The sequence below is a fragment of the Taudactylus pleione genome, unplaced genomic scaffold, assembly GCF_031769625.1.
Source record: "Taudactylus pleione unplaced genomic scaffold, aTauple2 ptg000129l, whole genome shotgun sequence".
NCBI lineage: Eukaryota > Metazoa > Chordata > Amphibia > Anura > Myobatrachidae > Taudactylus > Taudactylus pleione.
In genome coordinates, this window is record NW_028284531.1 from 19,856,015 (window position 1) to 19,883,084 (window position 27,070).

The 27,070-nt window shown below is 45.2% G+C and overlaps 1 protein-coding gene across 1 annotated transcript in view; it reads left to right on the plus strand.

The window, feature by feature from the left end:
* Positions 1-369: 369 nt before the first annotated feature.
* Positions 370-27,070, plus strand: part of LOC148523695 (aminopeptidase Ey-like) — a 72,789-nt gene continuing 46,088 nt past the window's right edge. The window contains exons 1-9 of the mRNA XM_088473020.1: positions 370-1,004; positions 2,679-2,821; positions 3,312-3,439; positions 3,775-3,904; positions 4,177-4,331; positions 8,338-8,451; positions 11,077-11,220; positions 15,756-15,821; positions 20,039-20,104. Of these exons, the coding sequence (XP_088329146.1) occupies positions 370-1,004; positions 2,679-2,821; positions 3,312-3,439; positions 3,775-3,904; positions 4,177-4,331; positions 8,338-8,451; positions 11,077-11,220; positions 15,756-15,821; positions 20,039-20,104 (1,581 nt within the window). The remainder of the gene's footprint in view (positions 1,005-2,678; positions 2,822-3,311; positions 3,440-3,774; positions 3,905-4,176; positions 4,332-8,337; positions 8,452-11,076; positions 11,221-15,755; positions 15,822-20,038; positions 20,105-27,070) is intronic.

Below are 27,070 nucleotides of genomic sequence, written 5' to 3' on the forward strand. Positions count from 1 at the left end.
ATCTGTGTACGCTTTTGCAGTTGCAATCCATGATGAATCATGCCCAATATTCAGTATTTTTAGGTAGACCTGGAAATTATTATAATCATATAGAGCTTTTAATTTCTTAAATTGCTGAATATTTGTAATCTTCTTTTATCGTCGCTCATAGATGTACTGTATGTATTAGTATATCACTAGATTGTTCAATGTGTAGACAAAGTGCTGAACATTTAGATAGGCAATTAGGGTGACCTGTTTGCAACCTTTGCTCCAACTAGTTAACGTTTGACAAATTAACTGTACGGTGAACTCCTGCCTCTGGATACTGAGGCAATATAAAACCCAGCATCTCCAGTCACTGTTCCTGTGTCACCTGCTCCCAGCACAATGGCAAAGGGCTTCTATGTTAGCAAGCTCGTAGCTTTTGTTGGCATTTTCTTTGCCATAGCTGCCGTGGCTACAATCATTGCTCTAGCAGTTGTCTTCGCCAATGAGAAATCCAAGAATGATAAAGAAGAAACTGGAGGGTCTCTAACCACCACCATCTCCGGCCCTAGCTCAACCACTACCACCACCACCAGAACCACAACTACAGGCACACAGACTTCTACAACACCTGCATCCAACGAAATTTGGGATAAATACCGGCTTCCAAAATCCTTTAGACCTATTCACTATGATCTTGATTTCAGACCTATTTTGGAGAAAGATTCACGAGGAATTTATGTCTTTTATGGCAAAAGTGTTGCCTACTTCAGATGTGTGGAACGCACCAACCTCGTCATAATCCACAGCAACAAACTCAATTATAGCACCGCAGAGCTCTGGAATGATGACGCTATTAGAAATATACCCATAACTACAACACATCTAGTAGAGAAGACCAATTATTTAGTGCTACACCTTGGTGAAGAACTGGAAGAAAATAAAATATACAGACTTCACACTGAGTTTATTGGGGAACTGGCCGATGATCTGGCAGGATTTTATCGCAGTGAATACGTGGAAGACGGCGTAACCAAGTAAGTAGCAATACCACAATATTATAGTAATAGTCAATTTGTTTTAGATAATGTTTTGTTTTCTTGATTTGTAATTAGAGATGAGCGGGTTCGGATCTAAGAGATCCGAACCCACCCGAGTTTCAGGGATCCTGGGCGATCCGAGTGCAGCTCGGATCTCCCTACCCGCCCCGGATCCCCGACCCGAGGCAAACCCTTGCGACCCCTCTGTCGAGTCGCGAGGTTTTGTTTTCAACGGGCTTAACGTTGATTGGCTTAGAGAGCCACAGCCATCTGTCACGGCTCTCAGCCAATCAGCGTTAAGCCCATTGAAAACAGCACAAAAGAAGAAAAGAAGTTGGCGCCAATCATCCCCTGCCTGATACCACCGGCACCCCCCGCTGCCGACACCGACGGCACCCCGACTGGCAGCATCCCCTGCTGCCGACACCACCACTGCCGACACTCCTGCACTGCTGCCCAACGTACTGAGGACACCGTCAGCGACCCCCACACAGCTGACACTGCTGACACTCCCACACTGAGGACACCACCAACACCCCTTCACTGCCAACACAGTCAGCAAACCTGCACTGAGGACACCACTGGCACCCCTGCTCTGCCGACACAGCCAGCAAACCTGCACTAAAGACACCGCTGGCACTCCCGCACTGCCGACACAGCCAGCAAACCTGCACTAACACACCGCTGGCCCCCCCGCACTGCCGACACAGCCAGCAAACCTGCACTAACACACCGCTGGCACCCCCGCACTGCCGACACAGCCAGCAAACCTGCACTAACACACCGCTGGCACCCCCGCACTGCCGACACAGCCAGCAAACCTGCACTAAGACACCGCTGGCACCCCCGCACTGCCAACACAGCCAGCAAACCTGCACTAAAGACACCGCTGGCACCCCCGCACTGCCAACATCACCGGTACCCTTCACTGAGGACACTGCCAGCACTGCAGCACTGCCATTCCATGTACTGAGGACACCGTCAGCAACCCCGCTCTGCCGACACTGCTGTCACAGTAAGTGCACTATTGGTGTATCCAACCCACACTGTATAACACTCTGTATCCATGTGGGAAATTAGAAACTGAACTGCCACATGTTAGTGCCGCCCACTGTGTCACTTAGCTTAGTCAGCCAGCTTGCTGGATGCAACCTTTTGGCCTTAACTAGATTAAGCAAATAATATTGTGAGGTGGTCAAAATTGATTGGAAATTACTAGAAATAAATGTTATTGAGGTTAATAATACTGTAGGAACAAAAACAGGCCCATTTTATCTGATTTTAGCTGTTTTTATGATTTTTTAAGAAAAAATCCAGATCCAAAACCAAAACACGAAACGAAAACACGGAGGTGAGATTTTGGCAAAACCAATCCAGATCCAAAACCAGGGTAGGATCCAGATCCAAAACCAAAACACGGGGCTCGACGCACATCTCTGTTTGTAATATGTATTTTTCTTAATTTTATGTTACCTGTAGGAGGTTGCATTGTTTTAATTTTTTTTTTACTTTACAGGCATACCTAAATAAATTACAAACTTAGGTAGACATGAATAAATTGATGGTATATGCACTGGGGTTGTTTGGTTTTCAAACTACTTTCACGCTTGAGCTGTGGCCCCAAGATCCGCCCACAGTGGTTTTCTAGCTAACATATGCTCTTGATGATAGGATCATCGCCACGACTCAAATGGCGGCACCTGATGCGAGGAAGGCATTTCCCTGCTTTGATGAGCCAGCAATGAAAGCTACGTTCAGCATCACTCTCAGACACAAACCAGATTACGTGGCACTGTCCAACATGAACCCTATCAGTAAGTCACTGAGTGCTCAGCTGTCTGTGCTGTGGGAAGGGATATGGGAAGGATAGAAGCCTCAACATTAACAGTTACAGTATTTGGATTCTAATGGGGTTTGCGTACAGGGTTAAACAAAGCCTATTTTCTATGCCGGGGCCGGGTACATGTAAAGGTAGCATGAAGTAGGAAAATCTATAAATATCTCTCTCAATGGATTTGGAAAATTTAAATGAGCATATTTTAGAAGTTATATAAAACTCCACCAATAGTGTAGAGGAGATGGAAAGTAGAGATACATACTGTACGTTGTTGGTCTTCACAGACTTTCACCAAGACATCAAGCTACTGTAGCTTATCAAGTGTTCTCCATTTGCATAAATAAAGTGATAATAATTGTATGAGGTCATTTGTGAATAAATTGAATATTCCATCAATATTCAGAGCTTTTGTGTCCTACTATCTTCACCATGGTCTGTTCTCTGACACCAATGTTGACGTGTTCTAGGTGTGAGTAACGAGATCTGGAATGTCAGTGAACTGTGGAATATCACAATATTTGAAAAAACTCCACCGATGTCCACATATCTGGTGGCCTTCATAGTTTCTCAGTTCAGCTGGATTGGTGATGACAAAGTAAGTGCATTGCATGTTGGTTCCCGTGGTAAAAAGAGGGCATATTAGAGCTCTCAGGACTGGGGCAAAAACTATGATCAGTCTTCTGCTGGTTAACAAAATCTTTTCAAATGCAAAGTATTGTAGATGTGAAACCATAGACAAAATGTAACTCATTTTTTTTGAGTGTCAGTAAATTTACAGATGGTTTCCAGCCATAGTATTGTGTTAGCTGCTTCATGGCCTGCGTGTTGGCCCCCACAATTTAATTATCTATGCTACACATGTAATTAGTGACTAGGGGTGTCAGGATAATGTGCATTTAATCGGTGATACTTTATTGTGCTATTTTGCAGGTTAAAATCTGGGGCCGTAAGAAAGCGGTTGAGGATTACAAACAAGCAGAATATGCAATGAATGTCACCAGGCCAATTCTGGAATTTTTTGAGCACTATTACAACGTATCTTATCCCCTGCCAAAACTAGGTATGTGGTAACCAGCTCATGTGCATGCCTTGTATACAATGATATACAGTATGTTTTATTATATTTGTTACCGGGGGTTGTACTATATTGTTTTTAATAAACATGTTTAGAAATAATACTTAAATTATGTTCCAGAATTTTTTATTTTTCTAGATATTCATTATACTTTCTATGTTATATGTCCTATATATTTTCAGGAATTGTCTACAGTTGTATGTATTAGATAGCTGTAAAGTAACATTCATACACTAACAGTGAGTTCTCTATTCTAGACCAGGTAGCCTTGCCTGACTTTGTTGCAGGAGCTATGGAGAACTGGGGACTGGTGACATACAGAGAAACCGCTCTTTTTTATGATGTAAACGAGTCTTCCATTGGCAACAAGGAGAGGGTGGTCACAGTAATAGCTCACGAACTTGCACATCAGGTTGTTCATCTTTTTATATTTCATACTGAAAAGTTTAATATTACAGAAGCATCTGCTATATGAGCTACTACTGACCAAGTTTTCCACCAAAATTGCTAAATATACAGTACTGTGCAAAAGTTTTAGGCAGATGTGGAAAAAATGCTGCAAAGTAAGAATGCTTTAAAATATAGAAGTGTTAATAGTTTATTTTTATCAATAAACAAAATACAAAGTGAATGAACAGAAAAGAAATCTAAATCAAATCAATATTTGGTGTGACCACCCTTTGTCTTCAAAACAGCATCAATTCTTTTAGGTACACTTGCACACAGTTTTTGAAGGAACTCGGCAGGGAGGTTGTTCCAAACATCTTGGAGAACTAACCACAGATCTTTTGTGGATGTAGGCATGCTCAAATCCTTCTGGCTCTTCATGTAATCCCAGACAGACTTGATGATGTTGAGATCAGGGCTCTGGGGGGCCATATTATCATATCCAGGACTCCTTGTTCTTCCTTACGCTGAAGATACTTCTTAATGACATTGGCTGTATGTTTGAGGTTGTTGTCCTGATGCAGAATAAGTTTGGAGCCACACGGACGCCTCCCTGATGGTATTGCATGAAGGGTAAGTACCTGCCTGTATTTCTCAGCATTGAGGACACCATTAATCCTCGCCAAATCCCCAACTCCATTTTCTGAAATGCAGCCCCACACTTGCAAGAAACCTTTACAATACTTCACTGTTCCCTGCAGACACTATTGTACCGCTCTCCAGCCCTTCGGCGAACAAACTACCTTCTGTTACAGCCAAATATAAAAAAGTTTGACTCATCAGTCCAGAGCACCTGCTGCCATTTCTATGCACCCCAGTTCCCATGTTTTCATGCATAGTTGAGTCGCTTGGCCTTGTTTCTACGTAGAAAGTATGGCTTTTGGCCACAATTCTTACATGAAGACCACTTCTGGCCAGACTTCTCCAAACAGTAGATGGGTGTACCTGGGTCCCAGTGGTTTCTGCCAGTTCTGAGCTGATGGCACTGCTGGACATCTTCCGATTTCGAAGGGAAGTAAGCATGATGTGTCTTTCATCTGATGCACTAAGTTTCCTTGGCCAACCACTGCGTTTACAGTCCTCAACGTTGCCCGTTTCTTTGTGCTTCTACAAAAGAGCTTGAAGAGCACATCTTGAAACCCCAGTCTGCTTGGAAATCCTTGCCTGGGAGAGACCTTGCTGATGCAGTATAATTAACTTGTGTCTTGTTGCTGTGCTCAGTCTTGCCATGGTATATGACCTGTGACATGACACTGTCTTCCACAACCTCACCTTTGTAGCAGAGTTTGGCTGTTCCTCACCCAGTTTTAAGACTCCTATACAGCTGTTTTTGTTTCAGTTAATGACTCTGTTTCAATCTACATATGAAAATTATGATCATTTCACCTGCTTGGGATGATTGGCTAAACATACAACTGAATATAATCCTACAAAATCACTGACTTTGTGCAAGTGTACCTAGAAGAATTGATGCTGTTTTGAAGACAAAGGGTGGTCACAGCAAATATTGATTTGATTTAGATTCTCTTCTGTTCATTCACTTTGCATTTTGTTAATTGATAAAAAAAAATTATTAACACTTCTATTTTGAAAGCATTCTTACTTTGCAGCATTTCTTTCCACACCTGCCTAAAACGTTTGCACAGTATTGTATATAATAAATAAATGTTAGATACCAGAAAATGATAACCCTGTTAGATGCCAGAAAACGATAACCCTATTGGCAATGCTATGTCATTTTGGGCTCCAGCAAAGAATATACAGCTAACATACAACTTTAGTTTGCAATGCTCTCAAGGATTCTGGCCCTGATTCAGAGCCGGACGCTCTGACAGAGCGCTCTCTCTGAATCAGGGCCATCCCTGCTCCTTTTTGGAGCGGCCTCCTGGCTGCTTGCATAGCTGTGGGTGACCACCCACAGCTATAGCGAGCGTCCAAAATGATGATCGTGATGGTCAAGACCATCGCGACCATCGGGCTTGCGACGAGACCCTTGCGGTAGGGTCTCGCTGCCGCAAGCCCTGGAGTGCTTTTGGCTCTATCAGAGCCAAAAGCACTCCCACTGACATCACTAGTGCTTTCAGTGGGGCCGGCCCCAGATGGTAGGCGTTCCCATGGGAACGCCTCCGTCTGGGCAGCCACGCCCCCGGCACGCCCACCAAAGGGGGCGTGCTGTCAATCACCATCGACAGCACGCCCCCTTTGGTGCGAGACCCACAACGATGGCTTGGCCGTCGTTATTCGGGTCTCACGCATGCGCACGACGGAGCAGCCTCCGTCGTGCGCAGGTGTACTTGGGCAACATCGACCCGCTTGTGAGCGCTCAGCGCTCACGAGCGGGTCTGAATCAGGCCCTCTGTACATTGATTCAATGGGATTTTTTAAACCATGTATTCAAGGAAGGTATGTTAATGTGAATTGTTCCTTACTGAGTAATAAATGTTATCATATGCCAAACTGTCAACTCCACATTATTACACTATTTGAACAGATAACATATAAAAGAACATAAGATATATATTGTGTGTTCTATATATTCCTGACAATATTCTACTTATATAGTCACTTTTCTTTACACATTTGCATAAAGATAGCCACTTTTATCATATTATAAGATGAGATTAGAAATTAAATCAGTAGACACACCAGCAGGGTAACATTTACGTTGGGTACACATTAGACCACAGGTTCTCAAACTTGGTCCTCAGGACCCCAAACAGAGCATGTTTTCCAGGTCTGCTCACAGAATCATTAGCTCTATCTGTGAATCTTTTAAAATGTGTCAGTGAGTAATGAATACACCTGTACACCTGCTGGGTGACCTGGAAAATGTGACCGAGTTTGAGGACCACTGCACTAGACCAGGTCCTCAGGATCCCACACAGTTCACATTTTCCAAGTCACCCAGCAGAAGCACAGGTGTACTCATTACTCACCTACATAATCTAAAAGATCCACAGGTGGAGCTAATTATTTCAGTTGTGATTTTGTGAGGAGACCTGGAAAACATGCACTGTTTGGGGTCCTGAGGACAGAGTTTGAGAACCTGTGCACTAGACGATATGTCATCCGATCCGGCGGATAGGACCAACATATCAATATCAGGTACATCGTCTAGTGTGTACCCGCTATGTCGCTGACGATGCGCACTCCCACGGGTCGTCAGCAACATCCTCCGCCTGCCCTACATGCAGGTGCGACCTGGGATGTCATTAGTGAGGGCCATGCTGTCGAATGCAGCATGGCTCCCGCCATCACTACGTCAGTGCCCACATCAGCAAGTGTGTATGCACTTCCTGATGCCGACTCCCCTGCGGGTCCCGTCGCTGCAGATGTCGGACTGGGTACACATCGTCTAGTGTGTTCCCAGCCTTAGTTTATTGTAGCAGAGTAGCCACCCACAATACTTAGTAGTGCTTCTGAATATTAGTACTTCCTGTTATTATTGAGAGAATTTCATAAATACTGGAGTTTGCTATATGTTTTTCAGGGACATTTTAGGTGACATTATCAAACTTTCAGTATAATGGTTAATAATGATCATATGAGATTACTGTCATAGGGGTATATTTACTAAAGTGCCGTAGTGGAGATGTTGCCCATAGCAACCAATCAGGTTCTACTTAAGATTTATCTAGCACCTTCTAGAAGATAATAGCTAGAATCTGATTGGTTGCTATGGGCAACATCTCCACTTCTAAAAACTTGCACTTTAGTAAATATACCCCATAGACTATACAGCCCATTGGACAGTCCACACCAACAGCTAATTTAAATTAAGTATGATAGAAGACAATAAAAGACAGAGAGGAGGGGATACCGATTTACAGATAATTTTCTGAAGCATGATATGTCTGGATATAAAGACACATTGCAAACTGGATGCATAAATATTGCTAGGTTCTTTAAAATGCTTAACAGATCGACTTTGGTAAATTTTGTTAATTCTTTACATTTTGCAACTATTTTAGTGGTTCGGGAATCTTGTGACAATTCGATGGTGGAATGATCTTTGGCTGAATGAAGGTTTTGCCAATTATGTGGAATATTTGGGAGCAGACTTTGCAGAACCCACCTGGAACATAGTATGTTGCTTATAGTCTATCTCATATCAAGGAGTAAAATAAATTGGTTTCGAGGCAAAGAAGGAAAGCTGTGCACTTTCATTAACTTTGTGCTACAATATTGACAACTATTTGATTGGAACCAGTGATTAGTGGCCAGTGTAGGGTTGGGGCCAGGTCTTCAGACTGGAAAAGAGAATTGTATAGCTGTTATAACTAAGTTACATAAACAAAAAACTTTCTATAATCTTGATGAAAGTGAGATATTGTACATTGATTTCTTACAGTATGCAAGTGCATTTTACTGATGTCTAATGAGAGGCTTTGTTATCAGGGGTTGTGCATATACTCAGATCTACAGCACTGGACTGGGACCTGCAAGATCAGTTAGTGAATCAATTTGGAAAGGTTCACTGTAAATTCAAATATAACATATTTCATTCAACAGTCCCCTATATGTCCTATTCCAAGCAGCACTATACAGTATGATCTACTCTTGAACTTTGTGCATATTTGCCTATTGCAGGTACCTATTGCAGAAACCTGTCCTAAATTAATTTCATGATGAGAAAAATTTAATTAACTTAGTCCAGGTTACTACAATATGAAGATATGTTGTATATCAAGAGCACACCCCATATAGATTTTGTAACAGGTAAAATGGACTATAAAATCATTAGATATACAATATGTTTTCCTTGTATAAAATTTTATATAGAGGTCGATTTAGATTTAAGTCCATCTAGAGGACTACTGGCAGGGGTGGAAACCGGTTTGGCGGGGCAAGATTTAGGACAGAGCCCAGCAATTCCAATCCACTCTCCTGATTCCCTTGTTCTTCTGAGTATGCAAGAGTAGCTAAGTCCCAAGCCAGGCTTTAAATAGAGCTTTTCTGCACATGTGCTAGCCTCCTTGTATGCTCAGAAGAGCAGAGCAGGGGCCTCTAGTGTACTAGTAATTATCAATGGACTCTACCTCAAATTTTGCTATGAGGCTTAGTTTGGTTTAGGGAGCAGTTTGGTTAAGGGGTTGTGGTCACCAAATCATGAAGCTTGGTGTAATTTTGCTCTATTCGTTGTTTTTTTCCTCTTAAGTTTAGATTAACCTTTCCATATATGTTATACTGCTGTCACCCTTGTATTAATACTGTAATTTTTGCCTCTGTATTTAGCCTCTTATTTTTTTCCACCTGGATGTAATACTTGTACAAGTTTCACATCCTGCCAGATGTAAGCTACGCAGTGCGCCCAAGATGGCTGCCTCTAATGGTGCTGTCATAGGCAGGATGAGCAATTAGTGAATCTATTCATGCGTGCATATCACACCACACATGTTTCAGTGACCCGTGTTTGTTCCTTGAATGATATCTCACACACTGTAACCTTCGTAGTGCACCTAAGATGGCCACCTTACCTGGCACGCACGTGAGTGGGATGAAAAATATGTGGATCTGCTGGTTATGCAAGGTCTCTGCCCAGGTGCATTTCTAGAGAGGAGGGGGCCCGTGTGCAATCTCCGACACGGGCCCCCTCCTCTCCGCCCGGCAGTGCACTGAGCTGTGCGCGGCCAGCACCGGAGTTATAGACTCTGGGCACTAGAGTGTGCCCAGAGTCTATAATGTATGCACAGGTCACAGGGAAAATGGCCGTGGCGGACATTTTCCCTGTACTGCGCATGCGCAAACGAGACATTTTCCAGTCGTTTACAGCGCCGTACCCCCACACCAACGTGGGACTACGGAGAGGTAAGTAATATTATGGGTGCAGGGTGTGCGGTGCGGGGCCTCCTTGGACCCAGGGGCCCGTGTTCCCCGCACACCCTGCACCGGTTAAAGATACGCTCCTGTCTCTGCCCTTAGATTTAGTTCACTGCAACTTCCCATTTTGTATTTTCTTTCCTAAGCATTACCTATTCCACCCAGAGTAACCTATGTAGCGTGCCTAAAATGGCTGCCTTGCCTGGTACTCTTCATGAGTGGGCTATATATATAACCCGTGGAAGTTATTATCCAAAATGGCTCCACCAACCCTGCATAGTACTCATTATGTTGATTGTTTTCAGTTTGTTTTCTTCTTTTTGTAATACTAAACGCTTGTGCTTTGTTTTTGATGTTTTAAAGTGACTTTGAGTCCTGATGGAGAAAAGTGCTATATAAATAAAATTATTATTATTATTAGTAGTAGTAGTAGTATTATTATATAGAAGATACCCAGTAATGGATCCTGTAAAGTGGAATTCTGCCTCAGTACCCTGAATCCTACAAAAAAATAATTTTAATCAATGACTTGTCTCCAGTGGCAGATTTTACCTAGGGACTGCCAGTCTGGGCTGCGATTAGCAGAGAGCGTCTTCTCAGGGCTGCAACCAATGCAGCCCCCAGAAGCTGGTGTTATACACATGCACGGCACCACAACAGCTCATGCGTCTTTCCCGGCGACTGCCAGATTCAATACGCAGGCGTCGGGACCCGGCTGGCCACGGCCAGACCAGCAGCAGCGACAGCCCCCCTCAGGTAAGAGGGCAGGAGCCACTGCTGCTTGTCACCTCAGGGGCTTGTACTGCATGGTGTAAACATTGGAATACTCATAGTGAGAACTTAAACAATATAACTTACACTGTATCTGTACTGTAATCTGACCCTTACAGAAAGACCTGATAGTGCTTAATGATGTGCACAGAGTGATGGCGGTCGATGCTTTGCTCTCTTCCCACCCGCTCACATCAAAGGAAGAGGATGTGAACTCTCCGGGACAAATAAGCGAACTCTTTGATTCCATAACTTATAGCAAGGTGAGCTAACAGTGCTGAATGTAATGCAGACTTGTTGTAGCAGGTGAGTGTGACTAGGTTACGTCCACTTCCACTTTAGGCTTTTATTTCACTCACGCTGATCATTCTGTCCTGACATGGAGTATAAAAGTATTTCCTTCTGAAACATATAATGGGTGATCTGTGCCATCATCAGTAATTTTATAAGTTCACAGACCTGGGTTTCAGACATAGGGCCAGATTAGGAGTTAGGTGCAGTGGCGATGTCGGACACAGTGGAGCAATGTTTTCCGTCTGTGCATGCGTCTGAGTCACACCGTGCACGTGTCCCGATTTTGTATGTACAGACGTGTACATCAAATATGGGGCTCTATTTATTAACATTATTTTTACTAAAATAAAGTGAAAAAGGGTGTTTTCACACCCTTTTCACATTATTTTAGTATCACCTATAGTTATTACAGGGCAATTGGAGTAGAATTCGTAAAATTCTACTCCAACCCCTAAGTATCACTTATTTTTAGTAAAGCAGATCGCATTTCCCATAATTGTAATGGGAAATGTGATCCGACCAGAGTTAATAAAAATAAATTGTAAAAAAATATCGGGGAAAGCCCTGTGATAATAACGCCACCTGGAGGTGGCGTTATCCAGGGTCTCCCCCGGTTACTGGCCTCCTACTCTGCTCTAACGGGGAGAGCAGAGCCGGGAGTCGGTCCCAGTGATCAGCTGTGTGGTCTAAACAGACCGCAAGCTGATTACTGTTAAAAAAAAAATTGTCAAAAAATGTTTTTACTTACCTGACTGCAGGGACCGGTGATCGGGCTTCCGGTGATGTCTCCCCTCCGGTCAGCTGGTCTCCCATAGAGCACTGCGGGACGGTCATCAGGTGATCGGGTCCCAGTGCAGTATGGGAGATCACCTGATCGGAGGCATGGAGAACATCACTGGAGGCCTGGAGCATACAGGTAAGTGTAATTAAGGGAAAGGGGGGCCCCGGGGGAGGAGGGGGGGTCCGTGATCGCGGGGGCGGGGTTTAGCGCCGGGGCAGAGCAGAGCACCGGGGGGGTAGCAACGACGGTCAGTCGGCGTATGCGCGGGCACTTTGTCACAGTATTTTTTACGAAAATACCGTGATAAGGCTGCGGAGGGGATTCGCAGGGACAGAGCTTTATCGCAAGCTCTGTCCCTGCAAGGGATTTGTAGTAAATCCCTGTGATATTGCCTGAATTCGCAATGCGAATTCAGTCGATAATATCACACTACAATCTGCATTCAATTTGCGGATTGTAGTAAATAGAGCCCTTAGACACAGAAATGCAAGGGGCGTTCTTAGACGGTGACTGGGAGGTAACAGGGGTGGCCAAACAGATGCACGGAGATGTTGGGCTATATTTATGAAGAGCCGGCTTTTGTAAGCTGCCACTTTTTGGTGGGTTGGATTTGGAACTAAAAATTTAAAGAAGCACTTACATTCAGTGTACAGCACACCAGGCTTTACACTGCATGTAAGCGCCGATTTAAATTTTCAGCTCCAACCCACCGAGGACCTTCATAAATATAACCGGTTGTTGCTGGTGGAACCGCTCACATAGGAAACCATTCTCACATAGAGAAACTGCACCTGCCATAAGGCTGGTATAAGCTTCCATAGTGCATCTAGAGACGCTCCAAGCTGTATTTTAGCATCTATGGACACTAACAGTGGGCATCTCAGTCCTTGCACATATGGAAGCACAGATGTGCATCAGGCAAAAGACAATTAATCAGAAGTGGCCAACATCGGAAAACACATGTGAGTGGGTGCTGGCTAAGGGGAATGCCGGAAATAATCATTTTGCATTGGGTAACATTTACACAAAGATGGATGGCAAAAGAAGAAATACAGATATTTTTGTTTTGTTTTTATAGTGTATAGAAATTCTTTTAATGAAATCTTACATTCAGTTGAAATTTTAGGAGTTTTCCTCTTTTGGTATACTGGGCAGGATCTTAATGGCCACTGTAAACTGAACTTGGACCACTGGATTAGCAAATTTACCTCTCCAGGGTCTCAGTCTTTCTAATTATAATATTTCACTCACATTAGTCCCTACCCTTTTGGAGCTTACTTTCAACATTTTCTAACACACACAGCCCAAAGGAATCATAGATATCACTATGGATGGGGATTTAATGATCATTGCGCCTGATTCAGAGCCGGACGCTATTTGCGCTCGCTCGTTCAGAAAAAGGGGCCGGCTATTTAAATTGAGCGCTCGCTCTTTGCGGTCTGTTGACGCCTCTATGTTTGAGCGAGCGAACGAAACATGCACTCGCTATTTTGTAAAGACGCCCCCTGGCCGCTCGCATCATACGTCATCTCCGCTATTTATTAGATTAATCGAGTACATCGAAAGGCGTCTGAACTGCTCGCAGTGCTTGTGGTTGGATTTTTCAACCGCAACCATGCGAACAGTTCAGGCTAAGAGACAACCAAGTGACATGGTCGATGACACTGCTTTGTTAATTATGCACACCCTTAAAACGCCCATTTTGACCGTTTGGCACGCCTGCGTTCGGATCTCCACTCCCCGTTTTCAAGCACCTTCCCCTGTTACCACCCACAAACGCCTCACCCTGTCACTCAAATTAGCAGGCACTCGCTATTTTGCGAACATATGTTTTCCGACCGCACTGACTGGTTGGCGCATGCGCATTACGACCCATACGCATGCGCGGATGTGCAACGAGCAGCCGCTTACGAGCGGCTCTGAATCAGGCCCATAGTCTCACTTCAATAGTAATTTCAGGAGGGGGCTCACTGCCTATTTTTAATGATACATTTCATTTTGTAACCTGTGTGCGGGAACTGTTTCTTTTTCTAATTGGAATGAGATCTGTTTACCGACAACTCTGAGCTGGTGCAGAGTTCAAGCCATTTTGCAGAGTCAGAATAGAAGAAATGTCAATAAAAATGTGCCCACTTTATTTCATTGCAGTAATCTCTTACACTGTAGCTTACAGGAATGACTTTGCCCCACCCAGCACCTCCCTCTTTCTGCGCAAATTTCTGCTCTTCCGCAAATGCAGCCATCTTGTCCTGTACATCTATGTGGCTCAGTGGAAATTTAGGCGCACTTGCACAAATAGAAACATAAAGCAGGTCTAAAACTGCTTTTGTGCTACAAACACCGTTGTTTTGTGCTTTGTGAATGAGCTCCAATAATAAATTATTCAGTGGTGTAACTAGGGTATTTGGAGCCCAGGGCAAATTTGAAAAGGGAGCCCCCCCCCCCCCCCCCGATGTGTGCAAAAAAATTGGGTGTGGTCACTTATAAATGGGGCGTGTCAACATGACACACCCCCTTTATTTTCAAACTGAACATTCCTATCCATATGCACCTTGACCCAGTAGTACCCCTTATACAGTACCCCCAGTATGCAGTTGTGGTCCCTCTTATGCAGGCCCATAGTAGTGCCCCTTATACAGTATCCCCAGTAGTGGTCCCCCTTATACAGCCCCCAATTAGTTCCCCTTACTCAGTACCCCCAGTAGTGGCCCCCCCAAATGCAGTGCCCCACGTAGTGTTCCCCCTTATGCAGTGCCCCCAGTAGCAGTCCCCACAATGCAGTGCGCCCAGTAGCGGTATCCCCTTATGCAGTGCCCTTTATATGGTGCCCCCAGTAGTAGTCCCCCCCTATGCAGTGCCCTTTATATAGTGCCCCCAGCTGTAGTCCCCCCCCATGCAGTTTTCCCATTAGTGGTCCCCTTATGCAGGCACCCTGTAGTGATCCCCCCTATCCAGTGCCCCCTGTAGTGGTCCTTCCTATTATTGCCCCCAGTAGTGGTCCCCCGAGTGCAGTGCCTCTAGTAATAGGCCCCTTTTATAATGCCCCCAGTGGTAGTTCCCCCCCAAGTAGTAGTCCCCAGTAGAGTAGCCCCCCCCAGTAGAGGTCCTCCCAATGGCGCCCCCAGTAGTAGCCACACCTCCCCCAGTACAGGTCCCCCCAGTAGTAGCCACCCCCCTTCCCCGTTGTGCAGATAGGTTAAAAAAAAAAAATATATATATATATATATATATAAAAATATACTTAGCTGAATTCCTGCTCCTGTCCGCGACGCCGCTCCCGCCCGGGCTGGCGCGCTCAGCATTATGGGACAGAAGTCATGACGTCAATCCCATTACCCACTGCAGGAGCATTTATCATCCCAGACCAATTGCCACACCTCTGTGAAGTTTTCATCCAAATCCATCCAGTGGAAAGCCCAGAACAGGCTCCCCGGGTCAAAGTTCTCCCCAGCATGCACCAACAGGAGGTCCAACTGGGACTCTAACCCCCCCCCCCCTGCTAATACCTGACCAGGATCCAGCTGGACCACCTCATTTTGGTTTAATCCCAAATTGGTACAGAAGTGTCTGAATGCATATCCAGACAGACAAACAAATGGACAAATTAGTTTTATATATAAGATATGCTTATACACGTTAATTTTCTTTTAACTTACATGATATGTATTTTTATGTCTTTTAATTTACATTATAATATGTATTTTATAATCTGTTTCATTTTAGGGTGCATCAGTCATTCGGATGCTGTCCTCTTTCCTCACTGAAGAAATCTTTGTAAATGGACTGACTGTAAGTATCCCTTGAAAATAATATATATTCAAAAACAGTATTATCCTAGTGAGAATGTGAAGACATGCATGGGTCATAACATTTGTAAGGTATTTAAAACTACACAAATAAGAAATACATATCACGCATTTCTCAATTTTAATTACTGTTGCAATACCTGACTGAAAACGTTAAACAGATATTGTCACATGCTGGCCTTTAAAAACCACTTTCTTACCTCTCCTGTGTCTGTCCAGGCTAGGGCTGAGGTCCGCTTGCACTGTGCATCACTCCCGAATAACACAGAGGTCAGCTCATGCTGCACATCGCTCCCGGCTGGTGCTGAGGTCTGCCTGTGCTCCTCCCACCCCGTCCGCTCAGTGTTTTGTCACTGAGAATGGAGATGGCTCTCCGAAGCCCCTTGCACACAGCGTGTCTTCCTAGCTTGATGGCACACAAGCTGCACGCCAGAGTTCCCTAAACCACAATATGGGTGCAGCCATGTTGGACTGTCACCTGACGCTTTTCCTCCACTCAGAGCACTTCTCCCAGACCAGCTGATCACAGCATCCAATCCCTGGGGATCCTCCCCTATAATTTCTATTTCCTGACTGGCTTCTGTTGCCAGTACAATGTCGCTTCTGCTGAAGTTACAGCCCTGTGCTGAGCTCCTAGGTACTCTGTGTCTGAACGATTCCAGTCAGTGCGATTCCAGTTCCAAGTCTGGTTACTAATCTCCATTCCATCTAACACTCCAGTCTAGTTACAAGGCTCCATTCCATCTAACACTCCAGTCTGGATTTTCCACAGAGACTTGTTTCTATCTGCAAACATCGGTCCCATCCAATATCTCCAAACATCGGTCCCATCGGATATCTCCAAATACCGGTTCCATTCGATATCCTCATACATCGGTCTCAAACCGGTCCAGTTCTTCAATTCATCAACATCGGTCTCAAACCGATCAAGTTCTTCAATTCATCAACATCGGTCTCAAACTGATCAAGTTCTTCAATTCATCAACATTGGTCTCAACCTGATCAGGTTCTTCAATTCATCAGTATCGGTCTCAAACCAATATAGCTCTCAATCCAGCATCACCGGCCCTTATCCGATTCTGCCCATCTCTTCAGTATCATATATCCAGTTCCCATTCCAACCTGCTGTTCAATAAAGACATTTACTTTACTGTCCTCGCCTATGGGCCCATCATCCTCTACAATTCATATAACTCATCTTATCATACATTAAGTAGTCCTGGCTAAAACCACCCAGTCTCATCCCTGTCTTCCAAGTCTCCTCTTCAGCCTCCCATGCCTGTTTCGGCCAAATCCAAACCTCAGACATGACAGATCTATTATATAATGGGCCTAATATTTGTCCAGGCCAAGCTCCCTGCCACCTCCCCTCACAGCTCTCACTGGTTGGCTGATAGGACATAGACCCCTACTTCCTCCCCAAACAGCTCTCACTGACTACCTGAAAGCCACACCCCTACCAGCTCTCATTGGCTGCCTACTAGGACATAGTTCCCCAGACCCTCCCCTCACTGCTCTCACTTACTGCCTGACAGGACAAAGCTCCATGCAATCTCCTTTCACAACTCTCACTGGCTGCCTGCCAGGATGCAGCCCCTTATCCTTTCACAGGTCTCACTGGCTACCTGACAGGAAACAGGACATCATTCAGAGGTGGTCGTTAGATGCAAACGGTCGCTCTGAATGAGGGCGGCCGCTTGCATCTTGTAGTGCCACGTCTTGGTCGATCGCTAAGTTGTGGGTTACCACCCACAGCTCTAGCGACTGACCAGGGTGATGGTCAAGACCATCGCGCCTGTCAGGGCTTGCGACGAGACCCTAAGGTTGGGTCTTGGCACTCGCAAGCCCCAGGGAGCTTCCTGCTCTGATCGAGCAGGAACCTCCCCACTGACATCACTGCTGATGTCAGTGGGGCCGCCCTCAAACGGCAAGAATTCCTTCGGGAACGCCTCAGTTTGGCCAGCCACGCCCCCTGCCAAACAGGGCGAGCTGTCACTCACCATCGACAGCTCGCCCCCTTTGGTGCGAGACCCATAGTGACGTAGTGCCCGTCGCTAGCCGTGTCTCGCGCATGCGCATGTTGGAGCCGGCTCCGACGTGCACATGCCCAGTGGGGGAACATCGACCCAGTTGCGAGCGCTCAGCCCCCTCAGTCTCCTGCTGATGGTCACACACCATATTGTCACCTCCCCTGACTACAGTCACCTAGCAGACTGGCAGGTCAGACACAAGTCTCCCTGCACTAAACAGAGTCTCTGGAGTCTCTCTGCAATGGCAGCACCTCAGTACTGATGTACGGACAGACCTCGGGCTCCCGATATTTATATATCAATGTCTGTGATATACACAAATTGATATTCTGAACAGATTGATTTGCTTGCATTTAATTAGAAAGAAGGGGGGGAGGGAGAAAAGAGTGGGAGAGAGACTTGGGGGGATGAGAGACAGATGAAATAGACTGGGACAAGAAGGGCATAGATATATGGGGGATCATGGGTTAACAGAGAGAGGCAGGGAAGGGAGGTGAATGGGAAGAGTCAGAGACGGTGTAAGAAAGGCGGACAGACCTGGCCAATGATGGGTCTATAATAAAAGCATTCAATAACTTTGATAATGTGTCTGCTGTACACTTGCTTGTACAGTAAAAGACATAAGAGGCTTGAAACATCAGTGAGATCTATGGCCTGAGTAGGTTATCACATACTGTGAACCCTTCCACTTGAGTCAAAATACCACGTCCAGGCTGTGGCCCCCAGATACACTCTGCTAGAGAACATCTAACACGAGAAGGGCTGAAAATCAAGGGACAATATACAGATGCAGTCAGTCTATCAGATACCTTATAAAGGGTGGGCACTGCAGGTCTGACACTAGAAAACAAGCCAGATGACAGATAAAAAACAAACTATCCTGTTGTCAGCCTTTGCACCCAAACGAGTGTAAGCCCTTCAGCTTCGTAATAAAACTAAATGATCAAACTAACCCCTTATTCTAAACAATAACTTCCCTCACCTATACCCCCCACACACACCGCTACCCCCCAGTCTCACTCATCTGTTGCATATTACTACCTAGTGATTGCTAATTGGGAAAACTTCACTATGTAGACAAAAGTGATTGGACACTGACAGTGGCCATTTGGAACTCATGTGCAATGGTATTCATGGTATGCATTTCGCTGCGCGAGGGTGTCCAATCACTTGTCTACATACAGTAGTGTACATATTCCATCAGGAACAGCCACAAGGAGTGATGGGATTGACAAAATAAAAAGAACATGTGGCACCTGATGCTCTACTGAAACTTCTAGGGTTACCACGGCAGGCAATACCATTCAGTGATTACATGGCTGCCGACACTAGTCTCTGGCCCTGGTGCTGACACTTCCTGGGCCTCCTCAAGGAAGCCTGTACAACCCCAGTGTTCGTGAAGTTCATATCAAAAGTTTTAAAATTTTAACATTTTACAGTTTCTATTGACCAGCTGCTTCCCGCCTCCCTTTGAGCCCTCCCCAGTGACATCACAAGGTGGAGGAGGAGGGGGGGGGGGGTGCATCATTGGGGAAATACACTTTTAAACCCCAGTTACAGTATTCTAAATGAAAGTTTTCATTTTTGCTAAAATCGATCTACTCGATTAAGTGGTCCATCATCTTTACATTCTCAAGGGCAGACTACAAAACTGAAACATAAGTTAATGTCCTGTTTTATCCATGTTTATTTTATTCTAAACTTTTGAAATCTATTACTGAGTAGCTATTTTTCTTAGATTTTATCTGAAGCATTAGAGCCACTTTATGTCATATTAAGCCGTATATTATTACATTCGGTTGTGATTTTTTTACTGCATACCATTATACCTGTTTAAAGTAAGTTGAGATAAGAGTAGACAGACTAGAGACCTTCCAGCCAGACTTTAGTTACGGGTAGCAGAATAAGTTACGTAAGGTGAACATGGGATATTAAAGTGGGGATTTTAATCTTTGTTAACAGGCCATGTGGTTTGGATTTGGTGAACCCTTGCACACACATGTCACGCAGACTCAGGTGATTCCTAGTTGTGATAACAGGGTTTCATTACATTTATATAACTGAGAAAAAAGAAGCTGCAGCAAAAATATTTAATATATGTAACCATATTAATCATTCAGATTTGGATACTGATAAAGAAAGAAAATAAAACTTTGTTTTGTCCTTCTAGACATATCTGAAAGCTTTTGAATATAACAACACCGTGTATGAAGACCTGTGGGTTCATTTACAGATGGTAAGTTGAGCATAATTTGTTATATGCAACACATAGAGTGGCTGATGTAGAGTGAGTGCTATGCCAGTTTGTCTAACATATCTTGCATGACTTTACACTGCACATGCCTAGAACGGAATCGGTATGAATGCACGCCGGACCTATGCCCGGCGGTACAAATCCCAACAGCGGAAGTGAAAATCCTGATCGGTAAGTACACTAACTATCCCTAACCCTCTCCCCCCCCTAACCCTTCCTTAGGGGTGCCTAACCCTAACCCCCCTGGAAGTGCCTTAACTTAACCCCCCCGTTCCCACAGCCTAAACCTAACCCTCCCGGGGAGGTGCCTAACCCTAACCTCCCCCAGGGGTGCCTAACCCTAACCCCCCCTTCCCCTAGCCTAATCCTAAACCTCCCGGGGGGGTGCCTAACCCTAAGTCCTCCCCGGGAGCCCTAACCTGACCATCCCCCCCCCACGGCTGTCCGCGCCCGCTGCCCGGCTTACCTTCATTCAGTATGCCGGCGTCGGGCTCCCGGCGTAGGGATAATGATAGGCGTCGGTATTTCGATGCCTATCATTAGTCCCCTGTTGGGATTACTCAGTCTGGAAGCCATCGGCATTTCGACCGTCGGCTTCCTGACTGCATACCCCAAGAACAGAACACATATGCACCCATATAGATTACCAATATCCATGATTGTGCCCCTTACACTTGCTTGTGATAGACAGAACTGGGCGGTATGGGGGCATTCTGATGTAGGCCACGTACAGTAAGGACATGTTCGCACAATTACACATGCAGACTGGGAAAAAGACACATATGCCACTGGGAAAGTCATATTATTTGCAGGTGGTCAGGGGCAGGTGCAAATAATGGACTGCTTGAGCACTACAGTTTGCAATGCTCCCCTTATTCTGAGTGGTGCTTTCTTCATCACTTGGACATAAATAATGCTTTGGTTGTGGATTAACAGATAGACAGTAAAAAGATTGACAGTGTTAGACAGTCAAAAGGTCGACAGATGTTAGACAGTCAATATGTCGACTGGGACAAAAGGTCAACACACTAAAGGTCGACATGTAAGAAGGTCAACAGGTACAAATGGTCGACAGAGTCAAACGGTTGGGACAAAAATGGTCGACACATGATTTTTTTGTTTTCTAGCTCTAATCTTCACCCTAACCCCAATCCTAACCCTCCCATTGGTACCTAACCCTAACCCTCCCTCTTGGTGCCTAACCCTAACCGTTGGGGTAGGTGCCTGACCCTAACCGTCCCTTCTAGTGCCTAACCCTAACCCTAATCCTCCCTCCTGGTGCCTAACCCTAACTGTCAGGGTAAGTGCCTAACCCTAACCATCTGGTAAGTGCCTAACCCTAAAAAAAAAAATCCATGTGTCGACCATTTTTGTAACAGGGACTATGAGCAGAAGCAAAGGCTACAGAAGACCAGGCAGGAAATGATGACTGCATGGGTAAAAGCTTTGTTGGCATCAAGGTTGAATATGTTGCAGAAGTAGAAATTACATGAGCGAGAGATATTTTAAATGTGCGGCGCAGTGAAGGAGAGGGAGGAGTCAAGGATGACACCCAGGCAGCGGACTCAGGTGGACAGCCAGGAGAGAGATATTATCAATGAAAGTGGGGAGATGAGGGGGCCCTGGAAAAGTGTAAATACTTTGAATTTGTTTTAGATTTAATTTAAGAAAGCTCTGAGATATCAAAGATGAGATGGCAGAGAGGCATGAAAATACACGAGGGAGGACTAAGGATGAGAGGTCAGGGAAGGAGAGATAAGTATGAATCTCATCAGTGTAAAGGTTGTATTGAAGACCAACCATGCATTATACCTCCCTCTCATCTTTATATACTGTATGTAGAGTGCAAGAAATCAAAGGATTCCCCATAGGTTCAAATCCAGCTGCAGGTAGATTTTTTACTTTACAGAAATCCACCATTCAGCGGCCAAGAAAGGAGAATTAATTAGCTCTGTTGTAATTTTAGTTAAAGGTAATCTGTCTCTATATATTTTTTTTAATATTGGAACAATGCACAGGTCTGGAAAGAACAAATGGTTTAATACATATAGCAGGCAAAGAGGTAGCTAACAAAACCCCTGCGCTTGCTCATGCCTGCAGGTTACTACTACTTTAGAGTCAAATATGAATGCCCATAGGATCATTAATCACAGACTGCTACAACATCCACAGCGGTTTATGTTACCGGGCCAAGCTGATAGATTTACCCGTTCATGCTATAGCTGTCAGATACTTTGGTAACTTGCTGATAATGGAGGATGAACTGGACAAGCAGAGTCTTTAGTCACGTCCTAGAAAGAGCTTACCTCCAAGTGCGCCAATAGAGGGGTGGGTACTAACTAGGGATGTGCAGGCTCAGATTTACTGAACTTGCGGTAAAGTGGCGATAAGAACCGAGTAAATCTGAGTAAAACCGAGTCTGCACATCCCTAGTACTAACTAAGGGCCTGATTCAGCAAGGATCGCAACTGCGATTACGCACGCAGTTCGGCCAATTGTTGCATTTTGCATATGCATATGCATCGCATTGCACGTGCACGAACTAGCTACTATGATCGGAACTGCAATCACAGAGACTACACAGACCCAGCGCAGAGTGATTGACAGGAAGTGCCGTTTGTGGGTGGTCGGTGAAAACGCAGGTGTGCCAGTGCGTTCGGATGCCGTTGCAGGGGCCTGCATAATTTATCCACTGCGATGTCATACACAGCTCGAGTACACAGTGCGTGCGATGAGGTTAGCAATTTCTGAGTAAGGTCAGACCTTGTGCAAGTGTGCATGAGGCTGCGATTGTACTCGATGTTACCGATGGTTTCGCAGTCTTGCTAAACAATACAGATATGTTAAGGTAAGGTGGGCGTCCTTATGTAGTGCTGCGACGGCAGTGCCGTGATCGCAGCCACAATCGCAGTTGCGATCTGTAGTGAATCAGGTCCTAAATACCCAGGTTCAGGCTTGATGGAGGTGCTTAACTGGTGCCCGGGTACGGCAACCATTCCCCTCCACCCCTCCCCTACTTTTCAGGAGCAGCCTGTGTTTCCCCAGCCAGGCAGACACTACTGTGTACTGGGCTGCAGTGGGTCCAGGGTGGCTGCTGCTAATCAGTAGCAGCAGTCTTCTTTGGCTGTACGGAGGGGGATTGATCACACTGATCGCCCCCATCCCCATGGATTGCCCCTGGCTGAGGGGCACACGGCCCCCCTCTGTGGTGCAGCGGAGGCATGGCCACGCCTCCTTACATTAGGCCATGCCCCCAAAGTATCCGGGCCCAGCACAGCTCTCTACAGTCCTGCTTACCTCTTACACCCATAATTCTTCAAAATGCGGCTAGGCTATATACAAGGGTGTTTCAATAAGTAGGGTAACAAAACCTCTCACGTGTGTAATGGTGTATTAATGTGTGCACGTGGGTATTATTATTGTGTTTGTGTGTGTGAGGGGTGTATTCATGTTATCTATTATATGTGGGTCAATGATGGTCTCTGCATTATCTTGCAGTCACTGCGGGGCTCTGTATTATCTGACGGTCACTGCAACTCTCTTTGCACTATCTGGCGGTCACTACGATGCTCTCTGCATTATCTGGCATTGACTGTAACAATCTCTGCATTATCTGGCGTTTACTGCGATGCTCTCTGCATTAGCTGGTGGTTACTGAGATGCTCTCTGCATTATTTGGTGGTCACTGCGATGCTCTCTGCATTATTTGGTGGTCACTGCGATGGTCTCTGCATTATCTGGTGGTCACTGCGATGCTCTCTGCATTATCTGGCGGTCACTGCGATGCTCTCTGCATTATCTGGCGGTCACTGCGATGCTCTCTGCATTATCTAGCAGTCACTATGATGCTCTCTGCATTATCTAGCAGTCACTACGATGCTCTCTGCATTATCTGGCAGTGATGTTCCCTGCATTATCTTGTGCTCCCCGCAATGCTCTATGCATTATCTGGCATTCTCTGCGATGTACCCTGCATTATCTGGTGGTCATTGCGATGCTTCCTGCATTATCTGGCGTTCATTATGATGCTCTCTGCATTATCTGGTGGTCACTCCGATGCTCTCTGCATTATCTGGCGGTCACTCCGATGCTCTCTGCATTATCTGGCGGTCACTGCAATGCTCTGTGCATTATCTGGTGGTCACACAATGCTCTCTGCATTATTTGGCGGTCACTGTTACGTTCTATGCATTATCTGGCGGTCATTGCTACACTCTCTGCAGTATCTGGCGGTCACTGCGATGCTCCCTGCATTATATGGTGGTTACTGGGTTGTTCCCTGCATTATCTAACAGTCACTAAAATGCTATCTGCATTATCTGATGGTTAATGCAACACTCTCTACATTATTTTGCGGTCACTGTTACGCTCTATGCATTATTTGGCGGTCACTGTTACGCTATATGAATTATCTGGCGGTTGCTACTACGCTCTCTGCTGTATCTGGCGATCACTGCGATGTTCCCTTATATGATGGTCACTGGGATGTTCCCTGTATTATCTGACAGTCACTTCATTCAAAAATGATACTTTATTTGCTGTAAAATGCTAAATGGTGTCTGCCATGTTGGTAGATGGAATAATACTACTGCTGTCATTATGTTATATTTTGTATGTGTTACTGATACAAATGTTCCTGGTATGTTACTGTAGGTAGCAGCCATCCCACCAGGTGCAGAATCGGTGGGTGTCATGTTCTTATAAAAGATCCAAATGCAGACTGTCCCCCCATTACTGATTTGTAACCTATTTTACTGATAATGGAAGACGCTTCTTAGGGGTGTGTAAAAATACACTTCATATATAGATTCAGGGAAATACGCGCAAAAACTGTACTAGACTGACCACCAAACACCCTGCTTCCACATTTTCATTACCGATGTTACCTAATTGTCCTCCTGTATTGCTTTGACACATTCAAAGTATTTTTATTTGATAATCTAGACACCATGGGCAACAAACTTGTAAATGGTAGGAAAGGCTGCGATGTGGTGGAAGAACAGGATCACATGACTGAAAGCCCATGTCACATGATTTGCTTAAATTCTGCCCTAGGATGACATCTAAGCACTCAACAATTATGTAGATGCAGCTGGCGGTCTGGTTTCCTTTCAGTACTACTGTGGCATATGCATAAGGGGCACTACTACTGTGGCATTACGTGTATAAGGGGACACTACTTATACACATAAGTAGTCTAGCGACTGACATGTGTGATGGTCACGATGGTCAATACCATTGCGACCATTGGGGCTTACGACCAGACCCTAAGGTTGGGTCTGGGCACTCGTAAGCCCCAGGGAGCTTCCTGCACTGATCGAGCAGGAAGCTCCCCACTGACATCAGCAATGATGTGAATGGGGCCGCCCCCAAACGGCAAGTGCTCCGGCGGAAACGCCTCCGTTTGGGCGGGCATGCCCCCTGCCCGCCTCCCAAACAGGACGAGCTGTCACTCACCATCGACAGCTCGCCCCGTCTGCTGCGAGACCCCTAGCGACGGAGCGCCCGTCGCTAGCCGGCACTCGCGCATGCGCACAACGGAGCTGGCTCCACCGTGCGCATGCCCAGTGGGGCAACATCGAGTCGGGTGCGAGCGCTCAGCCCCCAATGTCTATAGCATATATACAAAAATATGTCTTTAATTCTAGTCCTAATGTCTGTAGCTGATTCTGTATCAACTGCTTTGGTGGCAGTTATATTGTGATTTTCTTTCTCATCCTAGCTATTTCTATGCTGTTACCATACTGGGCTGTGAGCACAAGTGCTGGTTATACTTTGGGGAGAACATCAGTTTTGTATTTTATCTTTCTTATAACATAGTAAAAACCAATGTGAACAATTGCCAAATGTCATAAGTATCAGCGTTTTTTTTTGCATTGGGTCACATTTGGGGTTACACGCCCTTACTGTACATTGCCTATGTGAGAACACCACGTCTCACTCTGCATTGCCACATGAGCACACACTTATTTTCTGAGCACAGTCACCATTTATGGAGCCCAGCGTATCCATTGTCTATCCACCTTGTCTATTGTCTTTTATCTTCTCCAGTCTTTGCCCTTTGTCTGCGTCCCTCTCAAATGATATTCCTGTGCTGTTGTCAAAGCATGATGTCTTTCCCATGTATCTACATGGCTGCTGAATATATTTGCTCTTTATAATTATGGATGATAATTTAAACGTAACTGATGGCACAGGTACCACTAGCACATGGTAAAAGTGTTGTCAACATATAAAGTATGCCATTTGCAGACATGCACTAAATATTGTTGTCAATCTCTGTATGTATAAATTCCTGTAAATAATCTCTGTATTGAGAAGACAAACACTTTGCTCTGCAAATCCATCCATCTCTGAATCAGGCCTTCTGTGTAATGAATAAGGGGCCTATTAATCAACACTAAAATAAAAATTTTCAGGACATTTTCCTTAATTACCATTATTTTAGTATTCATTAACACACTTAACGCAGGAGATATCACTGATATCTCCTGGTTAAGTCCGCCTGCGTTAATTTCCACTCTCCCCATACATTTGTATGGGGATGCAGAAATTAGGCTATTCATCAAATTCCGAAAATTATGTATTTTCGGAATTTGATGGTGTTACTATAGGCCACTCTCAGGTGGCGTACAGCGGGTTACACTTACCTGCTTTCAGCTGGGCAGGTCTTCCTCCGGCTCCCTCCGTCGCTCCGGCTGCTGTGCTGTGTGTTCTCCCCTCCACAATGCTGCTGCTGGTAGTGTCTCCCCTCTGTTCCTCGGTGCTTCTTCAATTAACTGCACTTACAAGTGCCACCGGGGAATGGAGGAGAGACGCTACCCAGCAGCAGCATTGCAGCAGGGAGAACATGTAAATGTTTATAAATCAAAAATAAAAATATTCCGTCAGGAGGTCCGGGGTCCGTGGATGCAGCCTGTGTACCAGACGGCATACGCAGCACTGATT